This window comes from Schistocerca cancellata, chromosome 3 (genome assembly GCF_023864275.1).
Source record: "Schistocerca cancellata isolate TAMUIC-IGC-003103 chromosome 3, iqSchCanc2.1, whole genome shotgun sequence".
NCBI lineage: Eukaryota > Metazoa > Arthropoda > Insecta > Orthoptera > Acrididae > Schistocerca > Schistocerca cancellata.
The window spans coordinates 306,651,835-306,668,155 of record NC_064628.1 but is presented as its reverse complement, the minus strand read 5'-3'; the positions used below and the strand labels follow the sequence as shown (position 1 = coordinate 306,668,155).

The following is a 16,321-nucleotide window of genomic DNA, read 5'->3' as shown; positions in this document are numbered from 1 at the left end:
TGAGGTGTAAAATGTACTGTGATGATTACTTCCAACGTATATTTTTACTTTTACTGCATACAATAATTTTTAAATTTACAGAAGAGAGTATCTTGTAACAGTAGCAGTTGCTCCCAGTGTACAGTGCACTTGTAGCTTATATAGCCAACTAGCTAAGCTCAGTATTGTAAAAATAAATATCTTAGTGCTGTATATATTCCAAATTGTACAACAAGCAGACATAAAATACAACAAAAAACATTTATAGAAAAATCAAAGCAGACATAAAAATAACCTTTTAATTTCACATATCACATGATGGTTTTTTACCATCAGAAGTCATAGCAAAACTTTAAAAGAGGCAGTCCAGGCATAATAAAAATACAATAAAGTTACACCCTGTGATGTAAAGTACAAGATAAAATTTTATAGGAATATACCTAAGGTAAAAGCACATAGTAATTTCTTAAAAACAAATACAGAAAAGTTTAACATCAAAAACAGGCCTTCTGCATTTCCAAAAATGTCGATTAAATGTAAAAACATTAATCCTTTACAATGGGACGCTACGCGCACGAAGACTTGACCAACCTGATGACTGACATTATCAGCATAAATTCTTAACAGACATTTACAAAGAGTAACAAAAAGACATTAACAAAAACACAATAATCTGCTGGATGGTGTACCACACCTGTAATGCTGCTATTTTTCATATGAGCAACTGATGTTAAATTTCAGTAACAACAAAGTGGGCGACTGTGTTAACTTCAATGAATAAACAGGCATATGCCAAATAGACATAGCAAATAGCACTCAAAACTGAAACTAATATCCATCATTTGCTGTTAGAAAACCTGTTAAAAACCTCATATCAAAAAATTGCTGAAGAAGAGGCTTGCCTAAATGTGCACCAAGTTTACACTCAAATTGTGAATCAGCTTGTTGCACTGCATAAAAGCTTCATGCTGGCTAATCTTCTGTATCATTGCTGGCCTTGTGACAGCCTTCTTGCCAATGCACTAGGCTGTTATCTCAGTCCTCCCAAAAATAGGCAGTGTCCATAACTGTCTGCTTATTAAACAACATGCAACTACGAGATTTCAAATTGCAGAAAATCTCCATCTCCTCAAGGAGATAGGGATATCTGCCCTTTTCTCCCCTACATAACAATTAAAGCTGTGGTGTCAAGTTAGGAGGATCATGGCCGGTATCAGTTAAATCTGCTGCATAGTTGGATCTGTCAGCAATATAAATTAATCCAGCGCAACATGCTCACAATATCTCACTTCGAGTTTTCTCCCTGTCTGCCCCACATAAATAGCATTACAATAAGCACACTTTGGCCTGTAAAACCCTGACTCTTGAAAAACATTAAATTTATACATACTATTTATTAACAATTTATGGAACCTGTCGCCAGTTAAAAATTAGATGGCCACACCAAATTTTTGGAAAATCATAGCTTTCTAGTACTAAAAATCACATAGTAAAGTAAAGTAACTAATTTTTTCATCCAATACTATCTGTAACTGCACACACTCCTGAGCGTGAGTCTTTATCTTTTTACTATTAATGTTTCTCACAAAATCATCAGTGTAGTTATTCACTCTTGCTATGTACAATATGTGGGGGTGGTTTGAAAAGTTCTCGGAACGGAATAGGAAAAAAGTACTTACCTCACTGAAACTTTTTAAATTTCAATGTAGTCTGCTTATAGATTAATGCACTTGATTCAGCGATGTTCCAGTACCTTGACCCCATCTCAAAAATGAGTTTCCTCGAGGCCTGCAAAATAGTTGTCAACTTTGGCTATCAGTTCTTCATTTGAAGTGAATCTTCATCCACCAAGAAAAATGTTCAGTTTTGGGAAGAGATGGAAGTCTGACGGAGCCATATCAGGTGAATAAGGCAGGTGTGGCAATAATTCATACCTAAGTTCGTGTAATTTTGCCATGCCAATGGCACACGTGTGCAGGTGCGCATTGGCTTGATGGAAGATGACTTTCTTCCTTGCTAAACCTGGCCTTTTTTTGTGTATCTTTTGTTGCAATTTGTCCAGGAGATTAGTATAGTATTCTCCAGTAATTGTTTGGCCAGTGGGGAGATAATCTACAAACAGAATCCACTTTGCATCCCAGAACAGTGATTCCATTACCTTTCCCGCCAAAGGAATTGTCTTTGCTTTCTTTGTTGGCGGAGAATCAGCATGTTTCCACTGCTTTTACTGTTGTTTCGTCTCTGGGTATAGTAGTGCACCCAAGTTTCATCTGTGGTCACAAACCAGCGCAAAAAATTTTGTTCGTTTTCCTAAAACGGGCCAAACATTGTTCCAATATGTCCATTCTCATGTGTTTTTGATCCAGCGTCAAGAGTTACGGCATCTATCTTGCAGATAATTTTTTCATTTCTAATTCTTCAGTTAAAATGTGATATGCCCTTTCAGATGACATCTGGCAAGCGTGAGCAATTTCATGCTTTTTCAATCGGCAAACCTTCATGACCATTTTGTGCACTTTTGCAATGATTTCTGGAGTAGTGACACATCTTGCCCAGCCACTGCGCAGATCACCATCTAAGCTCTCCCGACCAAATTTAAATTCATTTGCCCACTTGGCAACAGTTGAATATGAAGGAGCAGAGTCCTCCAGTGTATTCTGGAAATCAGCATGAATGTCCTATGCTTTCATACCTTTGTTTACGAAGTACTGAATCACTGCTCGAATCACGATTTTTTTTCCATCTTTGCAAATCACTTTGTGGGAACAACAACAAAAACAACAACAACAACAACAACAGAGCCATGTCACCGCCACAGCTCTCTTCCAAGAGCACTGACGTGGCATGTGATTACAGGCAACAGTCCAGTGAATATCATGTAGACAATTCGTTGAGCTAGTGATGATCTCTTGTGGTGATTCCAAGAACTTCTCAAACCACTCACGTAGTACAATCAATTTTGAAATCAGCTTCTGAAAATGGTAATCTAAGCAGTATATTGACAGCAAAATTGAAAAATGCCTTCACCAATTTCAGTACTCTCTCCTTTGATTAAGAAAACAGTATTGTCAGCATATCTGTAGTAATATACTACGTTGCTAGTTTTATTTTAGAGCCCTGTTTGCTATTTATGTGTGGCATATGCCTGTTTAGTCATTAAAGTTACCATAATCGCTCACTTTTTCATTATTGAAATTTGAAATCAGTTGCTCACATGACAAAGAGCAGTGTTACAGGTCTGGTACATCATAGGGGAGATTATTTTTTTAAGTTTTTTTTATTACATTTTGTAAATGCCTGTTAAGAATTTATGCTGATAATGTCAGTCATTAAGTTGGTCAAGTCATTGAGTATGACGAGAGAGAGCGTAACGTCCCATTGCAAAGGATTAACATTTTGACATTTAATAGACGTTTTTTGGAAATGTAGAAGGGCTGTTTTTGATGTTAAACTTTTCTGTACTTGTTTTTAAGAAATCACTGTGTGTTTTTACGTTAGGTATACTCCTATAAAATTTTATCTTGTACTTCATATCAGAGGATGTAACTTTATTGTTTCTTCATTATGCCTGTACTGCATTTTTTTAAAGTTTTGCAATGACTTCTGACAGTAAGAAAACATCATGTTATATTTATGTAAACTTTGGTTTTTTATTGATCTTTTTTTATTATTATTATTTGATTTCTGTGTGTTTTACACTTCAGAATATAGGGGCACTATCATGCTTGTTTTTGCAATACTAAGCTTAGCTAGTGGGCTGTGTATGCTATAAGCATACTGTACATTGGATCGGCAACTACTAAGGTTACAAGAGAGACTTGTCTGTAAATTTTTTAAAAGTATTGTATGCAGTAAAAGTAAAGATATCTGTTGGAAGTAATCATCACAGTACATGTTACATCTCATAGAAAATGTTGTCCTGTTATACGGGCCCACAAGGTTCAAATAATTTGGTATGTATGAGAATCTGTATTTCTGTGTGTGTTTTTCTGTTTCTGTATTTGTTTGATGGCAATTATAAAGAGAGCCACAATTGTGTTAAGATCCTCATGTGTGATGGTTCTTATGTATTTTAAGCACTGAAGATGGTCACGCTGTGACCGAAATCAATCTCTAAAATAAAGCATTTCAATTTTTAAGATCAGTGCTGACATTTATACCAAATATATTGTAGAAATAAGTTCCAACTAGACTAATAATTTCTGTCAAGGCTTCACAATGGGGTTTCATATTATGGTGCACAAGTCTGTAACAGATTGCTGTTAGATGTCAGGCAGGAAATTGAAAATATCCTTGGCTAGTCAAATGCATAAGCCAAATTAAGCCATTCAGAGGTGAAACGAAAATGGAGGACAGTTGCTACTACCAGCATCATCTGATGCACATTGTAATCTAGACTTATGTCCATGTCTTCTCATCTCTACATATATACATTGATGTCTTTTGTTCTCTTCTGCCTGTAAGTTCGGGCTGCGAGATTGAGGATGTCGATTCCATCTTCAGTGTTCTGTGCAATGGCAGTGGTTTTCCACTCAGGTCAACAATCCACCGTGGGTGTGTGAAATACTGTCATCTTCCATTCTGGTACTTGTAATTTTTGGACTCACTGGTCATCTTCAGGGATCAAGTCAGTTTTGTCCAGTATGGATGTGAAGTAGTGTCTAATTGTAGACTTGCGCACACAGTGACAACAAATAATCCCGGAACACAATACAGAGCTGCATCACATGCACGTCACAACAAATGTTCAAAGTGGCCTCCATAGGATGCAGTGCATGTGTTCACACATCGTGTCATGGATTGCCTCACTCTTTCGCATGTTCTGGCCCCTCTGAATAGCATCACAGGTGTAGTAAGCACACTTATGAAGTGTCTACACATCAGGAACTGCTTTAACATACACAGTGCTTTTCAGATGCGCTCAGAGGTAAAAATCTTGGGTTTTAAGTCTGGTGATCTAGCAGGCTATGCTACAGGGCCTCCTTGTCCTACCTAGCATCCGGGGAAGATGTTGAGGTGTCAAGGTGTCAGTGAACTGTAAAGCATAAGTGGGGCGGTGCTCTGTCATGCACAAACCACATAACCTGTTGTATTGCCAAAGGCGCGTTCTCAAGCAACCCAGGCAGAGTATTATGCAGGTAATCCAGGTATGTTCCTCGAGCGAGGCGTTGTGGAATAATAACCGGCCCAAGTATGTGGTCGCCAATAATCTGTGCCCACACATTGATGCCGTACCGATGCTGAGAAGATGCCTCAACTATTCCCTGAGGGTTGTCTGTAACCTACAGGTGATGATTATGCAGATTGATGGTGTCAGTTCTGGTAAATATTGCTTCATCAGTAAAGAGGACTGATGACAGAAATGCCATAATTGTGATAGTCTGGTGCAAAATCATTGACAAAATCATTCCTGTAGAAGGAAATCCGATGTTGATAATTCTGCACTTATTGCAGCTGATAGGGATAGTAGTGGTTGTCATGCAGAATAACATAATCATACTGTGGCATACACCATGTTGGCGTGTCACTTGCCGGAGCTTGTCCTAGGGTTCATCTCAATATCTTGGGGAACCTAAACTTCCAAATTTGGTGTACGCACAGCCCACCACCTCCCTTCATGTTCGTCTGTCTGAAAATATCTGTGATCACACAGACACCCAAAAAGAGCTTGAAAAATTGTTTGATGTAGATGGTGTCTCTGAGGGTACTTGTCGCAATATAGCCATCCTGCCTCTCAACTGTTTCCATCTGCTTGGCTGTACACAAACACCATCTTGGCTTGTTACTGATTTGAATATTGGACCATTATGCTACTTACAGTTAACTGCGTCAGTCATGCTGCCTACAACACATAAGGAATGCAGAGCATGTGGTCAGAGGAACTCTCATTTGTCAGAGCCATCTACTGTGGCAAACGGTGGACTTCCATATACATGTTCATAAGACCTTTTTTCTTACATTTCCAGTCATGAAGCTGTCCTTCCAGTTTGTCTTATTTTTATTATTGTTGACCCTGTATATCGACACACGTTCTTCTTCTATACGTTATGTAATTTGAAGTCCCCTGCTGTATTTTTTTGTCTGTATGTGAAAGATAGTCTCAGGAACTATTGTAGGGATATTAATACAGATTTTACTAATACATAGACATATTCAGGGTGGACTGGGCAGCTTGGTTGCTTGCAGCTCCCATCTTTGCCGTGAGACATCATTTGAATGCCTATTACATATGGAACACACAGCATTCGTGCGTCCTGAGAATGCATGCTCCTTGCTGTGAAAGTGATAATATTAAGTTACCTAAAGTCATTTTCTGAACTTTAGTCATAACTCTACTCAGTGGCCCATAAATAAAATTACCGCTTTGCCACCCAGTCATCTGGCCATAGACATTTAGAGCTTCTTATGCTAAGCTGTGTGGCAGATTACTAGATAATAAAACATGGTCACTGCTTGATAAAATGCCTCCTTTCAGTCTAATCTTTATATTAGGTCATATCTTGTCTAGAATGTAGAAAAATGATAACAGTCTGTATATAGATTGAAGTGAATGTACAAACTACACTAAATCTTTGATATAAAACTGGATCTTTAATCAGGAAAAACAAGACAATAAATTGGGTGTAGAATAAAAATTCTTAACTAAGGCAAGAGAGAGAGAGAGAGAGAGAGAGAGAGAGAGAGAGAGAGAGAGCTTTTTATTTATTGTACATTGTAGCTAAGTGGATATGCTGGAAGACATTCATACAAAATCCACCAAAGTACTGAAATAAAAAAAAGACAGAAAATTGATGCACGCAGAAAGTCGTAAATATCAGCTGATTGAAAGAACAACTAATAAGGGTTGAAATGTTGTTTGTTTTTCTGCCAAATGAAAATTTAATCTCTGCAACCAGATACATATGTATTTGTTTAAGTATGGGTATGATGTCATAAAATTGTGCTGTCAACAGAGCCCTCCTCCGATCAAAGCTGTGTCCATTCTATCTGGAGTAATTTTCTTACAAATTTATTTCTGTACTGTATCACTGCCCAACTGAACTTCACACTGCAGACTCCTCACTGCAGCAAGTGCCTGTTCAAATTATTTACTGTTAGTGTTTCCTTGTTGGACTATTCCAACATATTTTCTATTGCTCCAAATTTTTCGTAAGCACCAACGAAATGTCGACACTGGAAATCATCTCATGTAGTTCTGCAAACAGAACAGACACTCTAAGAATACAGTCTTCAGAAGTTTACATATCATTGTCATCTAACCAGACAAAGAAACAATATTGGAATTGTTTGATATAGTACCTTTTTTTCCTCATGTTTCCATTGAGGGGGAGTGAGATGTTTATGTAACTCAGGGAATATTCAGTAGAACCATGGCAAAGGACGAAGAAAAAGAAATAGCAGAAAAATGTAAGAAACAAGATACACTTGAGAAGCACAATGTTAAGTGCTGTAAATATAATTTTCAGGAACAGATTTGGAGGAACCACAAATCCAAGTGAACAAAATAATCACAATTCCTTGAATCATTACAAGCAATTATTGGAGAAATGGTGTTAACAGTGGTTATAAATAAATCTATAGTGTTTCAGTGTAATGAAGAAAAATGTTGTGCAGGTACGCCTCTTTGTGGTTGAACAATTGTTTATATATTATGGATCAAGTGCCTGGTCATCATTCCCTTTCGCATTTACATTTTGGTTTTATTTGAAACAGTACCTTGTACATTTTATTAACTTGCTGTATAATCTTCCTTCCATATTGTCTCAAAAGTTAACCAAGGTACAAAAATTGAGACCTTATAAATGGAAAATGAATGCATAATCAGTGCTAAATAAAAGTGCCTCTAAGTATTATGAGAAGAAGGAAGTGAAAGTGAAGAAATGGCTAGAGATGAAATGAGTTAAATAAAGGTCCTCTAGAAGGGATAATAATAGTCTACACTACAGACAATGTGGCTGATGGACCATTTCCATAGCTACATGCTGTTTGTGTTCATTTAGAGACTTTATAATTTTATTTATTTAGTTTAAAGTAATGATTATTTTCCTTTCATTGTCATGATTTCAGTTCAGTTCTAAATTATTGTGTTGCAACTAATATCTGGCTCTGCCTGTGTCTTTAATGGAACTTGATTTTTTTTTTCCCTGGATTTAAAGGTTCGCTCTGAGGAAGATGATGTATGTCTTGTTGACCTAGCGGAAGAGGAAGATAATACTGCTCAGGTACGTTATGTTGTCAATAAGTTTGCAATAATTAATAGCAATGATATTTTGATAGAAGGAAAACCTTTAATTACCAGCAGCCAAAACAGAAACAATTGTTGTAAGTCTGATAGATCAACGTGTGTTTAAGAACACAGTTAAAACTTCAACTTTCAGGCAACACAGGTGCTTGGAATTATAGATGATGCAGGGATTTTAAACAAGAAAAGAACAATTTAGACATTTGTTAGTAGAGCCACATGGAATAGGAAATAACTTGAAAGTAACAATAGATTAACAGCCATAATTAATAATCCAGACTGCTAATTGTAATTACTGCTGACAACTGATGCATCAGAGATAACTAATTTCAAAAGAAATAAATAGGCAGAAATGGCAAAAAAGTGCATAAATTAAAACTGATGGAATCAAGTAAAATATTGTGTCACCACAATATTATTATTAAGGGAAAGTATAATAAAAGGCTAGAAATAAAATATAAAATTAAATAATTTATAACCTACACTAATGAAAATCAAATACTGGAAAAGGATTTAGATGTTAGAAGGGAGATGATGCAGAATGTTTATACCAATGGAAGTAAACCTGTGGAAGGGAATGGAGAAACCATAAGGAAAAAGAGTATCATAGACTAACAAGTGAATGGTCCAATAAGACATGTTGAAACCCACCCTGAAATTTTTTACACAGCAAGAAGACAACGAAATAAATGCACTGTCAAACTTTCAGCTGCTGAGAGACACTACAAGTATTCAAAAAATAGCTGAAAATTGCCAAATGTGTAGCGTGCCAGGCGGTGGTAGAAATTTATACCCCTGCTGACACTGTAGCAACTGTGCATGTACAACTAGGCACACACACAGCTGAGGTCAGTGGTACGTTTGTAAACAGGAAACACGGCACAACCAATCGTAATTTGCAAAGGATGTTTCAGGTTACAATTCATTGATAGATTGTTTGACACTGCAGTACACAGTCACTATTATCTCGAATTAGCCACTCAAGTAACATCTATCACAAATTATAAGTTGATTTTGTAGTATTGTTAAGTATTGACAATACAGATAAAGCTGAATTAATATTTATTCTGCTTTCGTAAGGCATGCCTGCTAATAGTACCTTTTTTCTTTTCTTCCAGTTTCACAGTAATGTGGAATCCAGTTAACATTCTCAATTTAGCAATGATAACATATGAAGAACGTGGTTTCTAACCAAAATGACTTGCTTCTCTTGTGGATGTACATGTGTGTCATTTGTTAGCTGATTTCCTTGACATTCTTTCAAGTGATATCGACATTTCGTTTGGAACTGTGCATAGGTTAGAAGAAATAGGAAATAACTGTGATGATTCCATGAAATGTGGTTTGGATGACATCAACTGCTCAAATCGCTTGATACGGGCAAGCCTTCAGGTCCAGTTTGTATACCGATTAGGTTCCTTTCAGATTACGCTGATACAATAGCTCCCTACTTAGCAATCTCATACAACCGCTCGCTCGCTGATAGATCTGTACCTACAGATTGCAAAATTGCGCAGGTCGCACCAGTGTTTAAGAAGGGTAGTAGGAGTAATCCATCAGACTACAGACCTATATCATTAACTTCGGTTTGCAGTAGGGTTTTGGAGCATATACTGTATTCAAACATTATGAATCACCTCGAAGGGAACAATCTATTGATACGCAATCAGCATGATTTCAGAAAACATCGTTCTTGTGCAACGCAGCTAGCTCTTTATTCGCACGAAGTAATGGCCGCTATCGAGAGGGGATCTCAAGTTGATTCCGTATTTCTAGATTTCCAGAAAGCTTTTGACACCGTTCCTCACAAGCGACTTCTAATCAAGCTGCAGGCCTATGGGGTATCGTGCGACTGGATTCGTGATTTCCTGTCAGGAAGGTCGCAGTTCGTAGTAATAGACGGCAAATCATCGAGTAAAGCTGAAGTTATATCAGGTGTTCCCCAGGGAAGCGTCCTGGGACCTCTGCTGTTCCTGATCTATATAAATGATCTGGGTGACAATCTTAGCAGCTCTCTTAGGTTGTTCGCAGATGATGCTGTAATTTACCGTCTAGGAAGGTCATCCGAAGACCAGTATCAGTTGCAAAGCGATTTAGAAAAGATTGCTGTGTGGTGTGGCAGGTGGCAGTTGATGCTAAATAACAAAAAGTGTGAGGTGATCCACATGAGTTCGAAAAGAAATCCGTTGGAATTCGATTACTCGATAAATAGTACAATTCTCAAGGCTGTCAATTCAACTAAGTACCTGGGTGTTAAAATTACGAACAACTTAAGTTGGAAAGACCACATAGATAATATTGTGGGGAAGGCAAGCCAAAGGTGGCGTTTCATTGGCAGGACACTTAGAAGATGCAACAAGTCCACTAAAGAGACAGCTTACACTACACTTGTTCGTCCTATGTTAGAATATTGCCGCGCAGTGTGGGATCCTTACCAGGTGGGATTGACGGAGGACATCGAAGGGGTGCAAAAAAGGGCAGCTTGTTTTGTATTATCACGTAATAGGGGAGAAAGTGTGGCAGATATGATACACGAGTTGGGATGGAAATCATTAAAGCAGAGACTTTTTCGTCGCGGCGAGATCTATTTACGAAATTTCAGTCACCAACTTTCTCTTCCGAATGTGAAAATATTTTGTTGAGCCCAACCTACTTAGGTAGGAATGATCATCAAAATAAAATAAGAGAAATCAGAGCTCGAACAGAAAGGTTTAGGTGTTCGTTTTTCCCGCGCGCTGTTCGGGAGTGGAATGGTAGGGAGATAGTATGATTGTGGTTCAATGAACCCTCTGCCAAGCACTTAAATGTGAATTGCAGAGTAATCATGTAGATGTAGATGTAGTAACAGCTCTGAAGAAGAATACCTTCTGAGACAGCTTTCAGCAACAAAGAAAAGGTAGTGAAATATTGGTTAAACAGAGGAGGGAAAAAATGCTTGAAGTTAAGCAGTGTGCAAAGCTGTTTTCGTTTCGTAAAATCAGAGCATGAACTGTACAAATGGAATAGTGAATTACATGAAGTAAGAAATGTGCACCCAACGGAAACCCAAAACCATCTGAATGAAAACCTATTGAAAGAATTAGAACTGCTTGTGAGAGGCTATGCACCATTACCGATGGGGATCTGTGAGACTGGGCCCTCCGAATTGCATCTGACATGCACATTGCTAATTTTCAGACTTCACTGACCTGGCTTCACAGGTTCAAGAAATTGTACAGAGTAGAAAGTCACAAAAGTACAAAGTTTATGTGATGTAAACATGTAGAGCAGCTGCCGGTGATAGACAGTGCTATAGAGAAATTCATAGCTGACGTAAAGACGAAACTTGCTGTTATCCCTGCAGCTGCTGTTTATAATGCTGATCAGTCAGGTTTCATGAAAGAAATGCGTGCACACCACACTTTATCGTTTTGGTGTGGGGGGGGAAAAAAAAAAAAAAAAAAAAAGACGGAGTGAATTCATATATGATAATGCGAGTGATAAGTCTCAGTGGTGTACTGTTTCTGCAGCTGTATATCTGTCTTCAAGAACTGCAATGCAAATTAGGACCAAAAATAAAAAATAGTCTGTTTAGTTGCAAAAATCTTGTACTCGATGTATCAAAATCTGGAAAAATGGGAAAGAATAATTTTCAGCATTTTGTTCGAAATGTATTCCTTCCAGCTGAGAAACTAATTCATTGCTTCTGTTGGATACATGGTCTGGACATAATGATGCCTCTGTTTTTGTGGAAGACTACAAAAAATCCATAGATGTAATGTAGATTCCACTTGGAACTACTAGTGTGATTCAACCTTTCGATAAAGAATTTTTTCGACAGTGGAAAGCATTTTTCAGGAAATTATCAGACAACATAATTTCTGCTACATCTCTCTCATATCAGGATTATCAGCAGAACAGTATTCTTAAGCTCCAGGGATTTGTGCATTACCAGTTTTCTTTGCCACACTTTACGAATTTGATCAAGTATGCCTGCTTTGCAGTGCAGTATGCAGAACAATGGCCAGGACCATTTCTGACTCCATTCCAGTTCCATCTAAATGAAACTACTGGTTACTGCAAAATGCCTGACTGCATCAATGTTTCCTTTCTCCGGAGTGCCTGGTGCAAGAAAAATGTTTGTTTTTGTCATTCAGTAGAACTTCGCATTTTTGTGACGACTGCAGGGAATAAACAAAGAACTGTTTCACTGATAGTCAAATTTACAGTGCTCATTATTATAAGAAATGGCCTACAGGAACTGTTATAAAATGTAGTACTGCAAGACACATTTCATTTCAACAAATTACAAGTCCTCGTTGATGGAAGTTATCTGTGACATCAAACACTGCCATGATTTTATTTTCTCTGCTAGCCACTTTTATCAGAATTACATGTGCAAGAATTGAACTGTGATATGAAGTTATTAAAAAAAAATGTTTGTATAGTTTAAGCCAGATTTTCACTGGAGCAAACAAGCTAACAAGCATGAGCAAAAGAGAATTCTGTCTGGTGCACCTGGTTGGCCTCTTGCAGTTCTTTCAACTGGATGGCACTGCAGCTGCTTACGTGTACCTAACCTTCCCCAGTTCTAATTGGAGAATGGTGACTAAAAAAGTTTAACGTGGAATCCGAACCACGTAAGAATGCTCGGTTTAAAATCATAGTGAAAAAGTTGTGGTCTGAAGAGGATTTGATCCTCCGCTCTCTGGATTATGAAGCAGCGCTTTGCCACTAGACCAACTTTGTTTTGGGAGGGGGAATGATCGTTACACCTTACAAGGATAGTGGAAATGCTAGCTGTGTCACCTCTTTGCTCTACATTGGTAACAGTGTTCTGTTTGTAAATTTCCTCTCATTGGTAACGAGAAGCCAGGGGAAAAGGGCAGTCGACATACTAGGAAAATTGTTGACCAATGCTAAGGAGAGGTGGAAATGCAATTTTGTGTAAAGTGCACGATCTCCATTCATGTCACACTTCCATACAAATTGAGAAACTGAAATTCTTCTTCCCTGCACCATTTTGCATATTCTGTCAAGAATAGTGCACTCGCCCTGCAAAGTAATCGTCACTGAATAGCAAAATTTCACATTGTGGCTCTTAACAAAATATAGTTGTATCCTGTGTGCCAAATATTAGCTCCAAAAACTAAAAACTAATAATAGAGCGTTCATAGGCAGTGTTCACTGCATCATGTTCTCTTCCATTCCCTTAGTATAAATGATTCTACCCATATACAAGTGAATGGTAGTGAATTTTCTGCAAATGGTCATTTGCACGTGTTCACTTCCATTCACTCCATTGTAAACCAGGCTTTAGGTGCTTAAAATTGGTGTCTGTGAAATCTGGATAATTCTGCTACATTATGTTGCATGGATGATTTGCCGAGTCTTGCGCTAGGCGGGCAGGGCTTTACAAACCGCTGTTATAGGCTGTTCTTCACGTGGCAAAAATGTGTAACTTCAACATAGTTTACAAAATACTTGCAGTGCCTCTTAGCAGCTAAAATTTTGGCAGTGCATTTCTTCCATTGTCTTCTTTCTGTGTAAAAAATTTCGGGGTAGGTTTTGACATGTCTTATTGGACCGATCCCTTGCAAGACCAATCGACAATGAGAGTTATGTATGGTCACATCCTGCCTTCAGAATCTGGAAGCACCCACATCATTTTTGTCAGGATAATATGATGCTTAATTAAGCAAGGATACAGTAACTCAGAGGTAATCAGCTTGGAGCAAAGTTTGTTTAACAAGAGAAGAATTCTGTACTAGAAAGTCAGATGGACTCACCAAAATGTGTCACAATCTATTAATTTTCATCAGTATTGTATTATTTATTTCTCTGGGAAGGTGAAAGTGTCTTAATTCCACCTGAAATTTGTCAAATGATTATTGGAGTTTGAAATACAATACTTTTTAAAAATCACAGTCTCAATTCTACAACTTGATTGATACCATTACATCTGATTTTCAGTTCATTATGATGTGACATTTCTATTTTCAAGCCAAATCTGTATTTATATGAACCTCCACACAAATAATCTTATTGCTTACATTGTTCAAATCAGTTGTAAACTTCAACTTTCTCTGTTAATTCATTCACTTCTGTTGTGCACCTGTTGTTTGGTGTGTGTTATTTGTGTAATAGTTTCATTAATGTACTTCTTAGGTATGTCCTGTTCCCCTATCACAAGTTCATAAGCTGAGTAACCATTCACTATATGGCAGGTTGTTAGCTGGACTTTGTTTCTTAGAGTTCTGCAGGTACTGACATTAAAGCACTGCTATGTTTCACACAAATGAAAATACAACTTTTATGAGACGGTTCTCTTGAGTCATTATAACAAGAAATGTTCTTGTGGTTTTAATTTTAAACAGTCTTCCTCAAAACTCTCACTCTTTTGTTATGTGCAGTCATTTTGTTCTATCATAAAAATTGTTACCTCCAGGCTTCTTCCTTTAATTGTTGTAAAATTCACCATCCTTTCTCTCAGTTTCTGCTCCTCTTGTGGTTCCATCTTTCTTCATTTTTATAGAAGAGGTTATGCTATTTTTAACAGTGTGGCCTTGTATCTTGTGGTGGGATAGAGGCTCTAATCCCCACCCAGACATTCTGATTTAGATTTTCCATGGTTTCTCTCACCATTCCACTCTTGCAAGCTCTTTCTTAAGTTAGCTCTTGGTTTTCCTCTACCTCCTCTGTTATTTGCTTGTTCTTGGTTTACATCCCATATAATTTATTCATCTCCTTTTATTTTTAAGTTCACTTACTTTAGATGCATCTGTTTCTTGCTTGTTTTTAGGTTTAAGGTTACCTATGAAAATATAATTTCTTATCATTGAGCCATCAATCTCTTTTTGGGTTTGAAACCTCAAAGTTAGTTGCTACTGATTTGGCACACCTATTTCTGTAACTGAGTCCTTGGGCTTTAGATGCATTTAACCCACTCTTCCAACTAGTTCCATATTATGAATGGATTTGCATTTTGCGAATCAGGATTGATGTCAGCTGTTTCAGTGAAGTCCCATATTACATTTTGGCACCATGCACCAATGCACTTCACAATATTGCTTATCTCTGAGATTTTAATTGAAGGCTTTGATCTTAGAAAGATTTTGGGGAGGAGGAAATATTTTGTTGGATAGAATTTGAAGTGAACTGCCGATTCATATGTCACATTAGGATCATATGAGTTGAAAGATCTCACTATATGAACGGGAAATATTTTTGCTCTAGGATACAGAAGAACCAGAGTATCATGACCCACTATATACAAATGATACTGGTGCACCAGAGTACCAGGGAGAGGAGGACCCTGAATATAACACACCAGGAGACCATAGTCAATATCAGGACCCGGCTGACAGTTCTGAGTACCAGGAACATGCTGGTGATCCACACTACCAGCATGTGGAAGAAGACAGCCAGTACCATCATCCAAATGGTGAAGCTGAATATGCTAGTGGAGACGAACACCAACCATATGTGTGTGGTGTGGAACCAGATTATGCAGAAGAGGATAATGAGGATGCATATGATTATGAAGAAGAATTTCAGGTAAATATTATAATTCATTTTATACACTCTTTGATTAGTAATTGAAATAATCTTTTTCTCTTTATTTTACTTCATCGACTTTGTTATACTTAGAGAAACTTTTAATTTTCATCCATAGGAAGCTGAAGAACAGGAAGACGTTTTGCATCAGCATGAGCCCGTTGAACGTGAAACTGTCATGACTCTTACAAGAACCATTCAACCAGGGCAGCTGGAAGATGTTGAAGAGGAAGAAGAGGAAGAGGAAGATGAAGATGTTGATGAGAATATAGTAACAGTCCTGGGTAAGCTCTCAGTGCAAGAGTACACTCTCTCTCTCTCTCTCTCTCTCTCTCTCTCTCTCTCTCTCTCTCTCCCTCCCTCCCTCCACCCCCTCTCCCTCCCTCCACCCCTGTCCCCCTCCTCAACCCCTGTCCCCCTCCTTGTCCCCCGTCCCCCTCCATCCCCCTCCTCCTCTTCGCCCTCCACCTCTGCCCCCCTCCTTCACCAACCTCCTACCCTTGCCTTCTGTCATCGCACATCTCTTGAACTTTGGAACCCAGTATAGCATGAATTTTCACTAGT

The 16,321-nt window shown here is 37.9% G+C and overlaps 1 protein-coding gene across 1 annotated transcript in view; it reads left to right on the top strand.

Moving 5' to 3' along the window:
* The window catches only part of LOC126175006 (nucleoprotein TPR-like), a 361,682-nt gene that overhangs the window by 320,300 nt on the left and 25,061 nt on the right, over positions 1 to 16,321 (top strand). Inside the window, exons 24-26 of the mRNA XM_049921492.1 lie at positions 8,136 to 8,201; positions 15,437 to 15,757; positions 15,876 to 16,041. Coding sequence (XP_049777449.1) covers positions 8,136 to 8,201; positions 15,437 to 15,757; positions 15,876 to 16,041 — 553 coding nt within the window. The remainder of the gene's footprint in view (positions 1 to 8,135; positions 8,202 to 15,436; positions 15,758 to 15,875; positions 16,042 to 16,321) is intronic.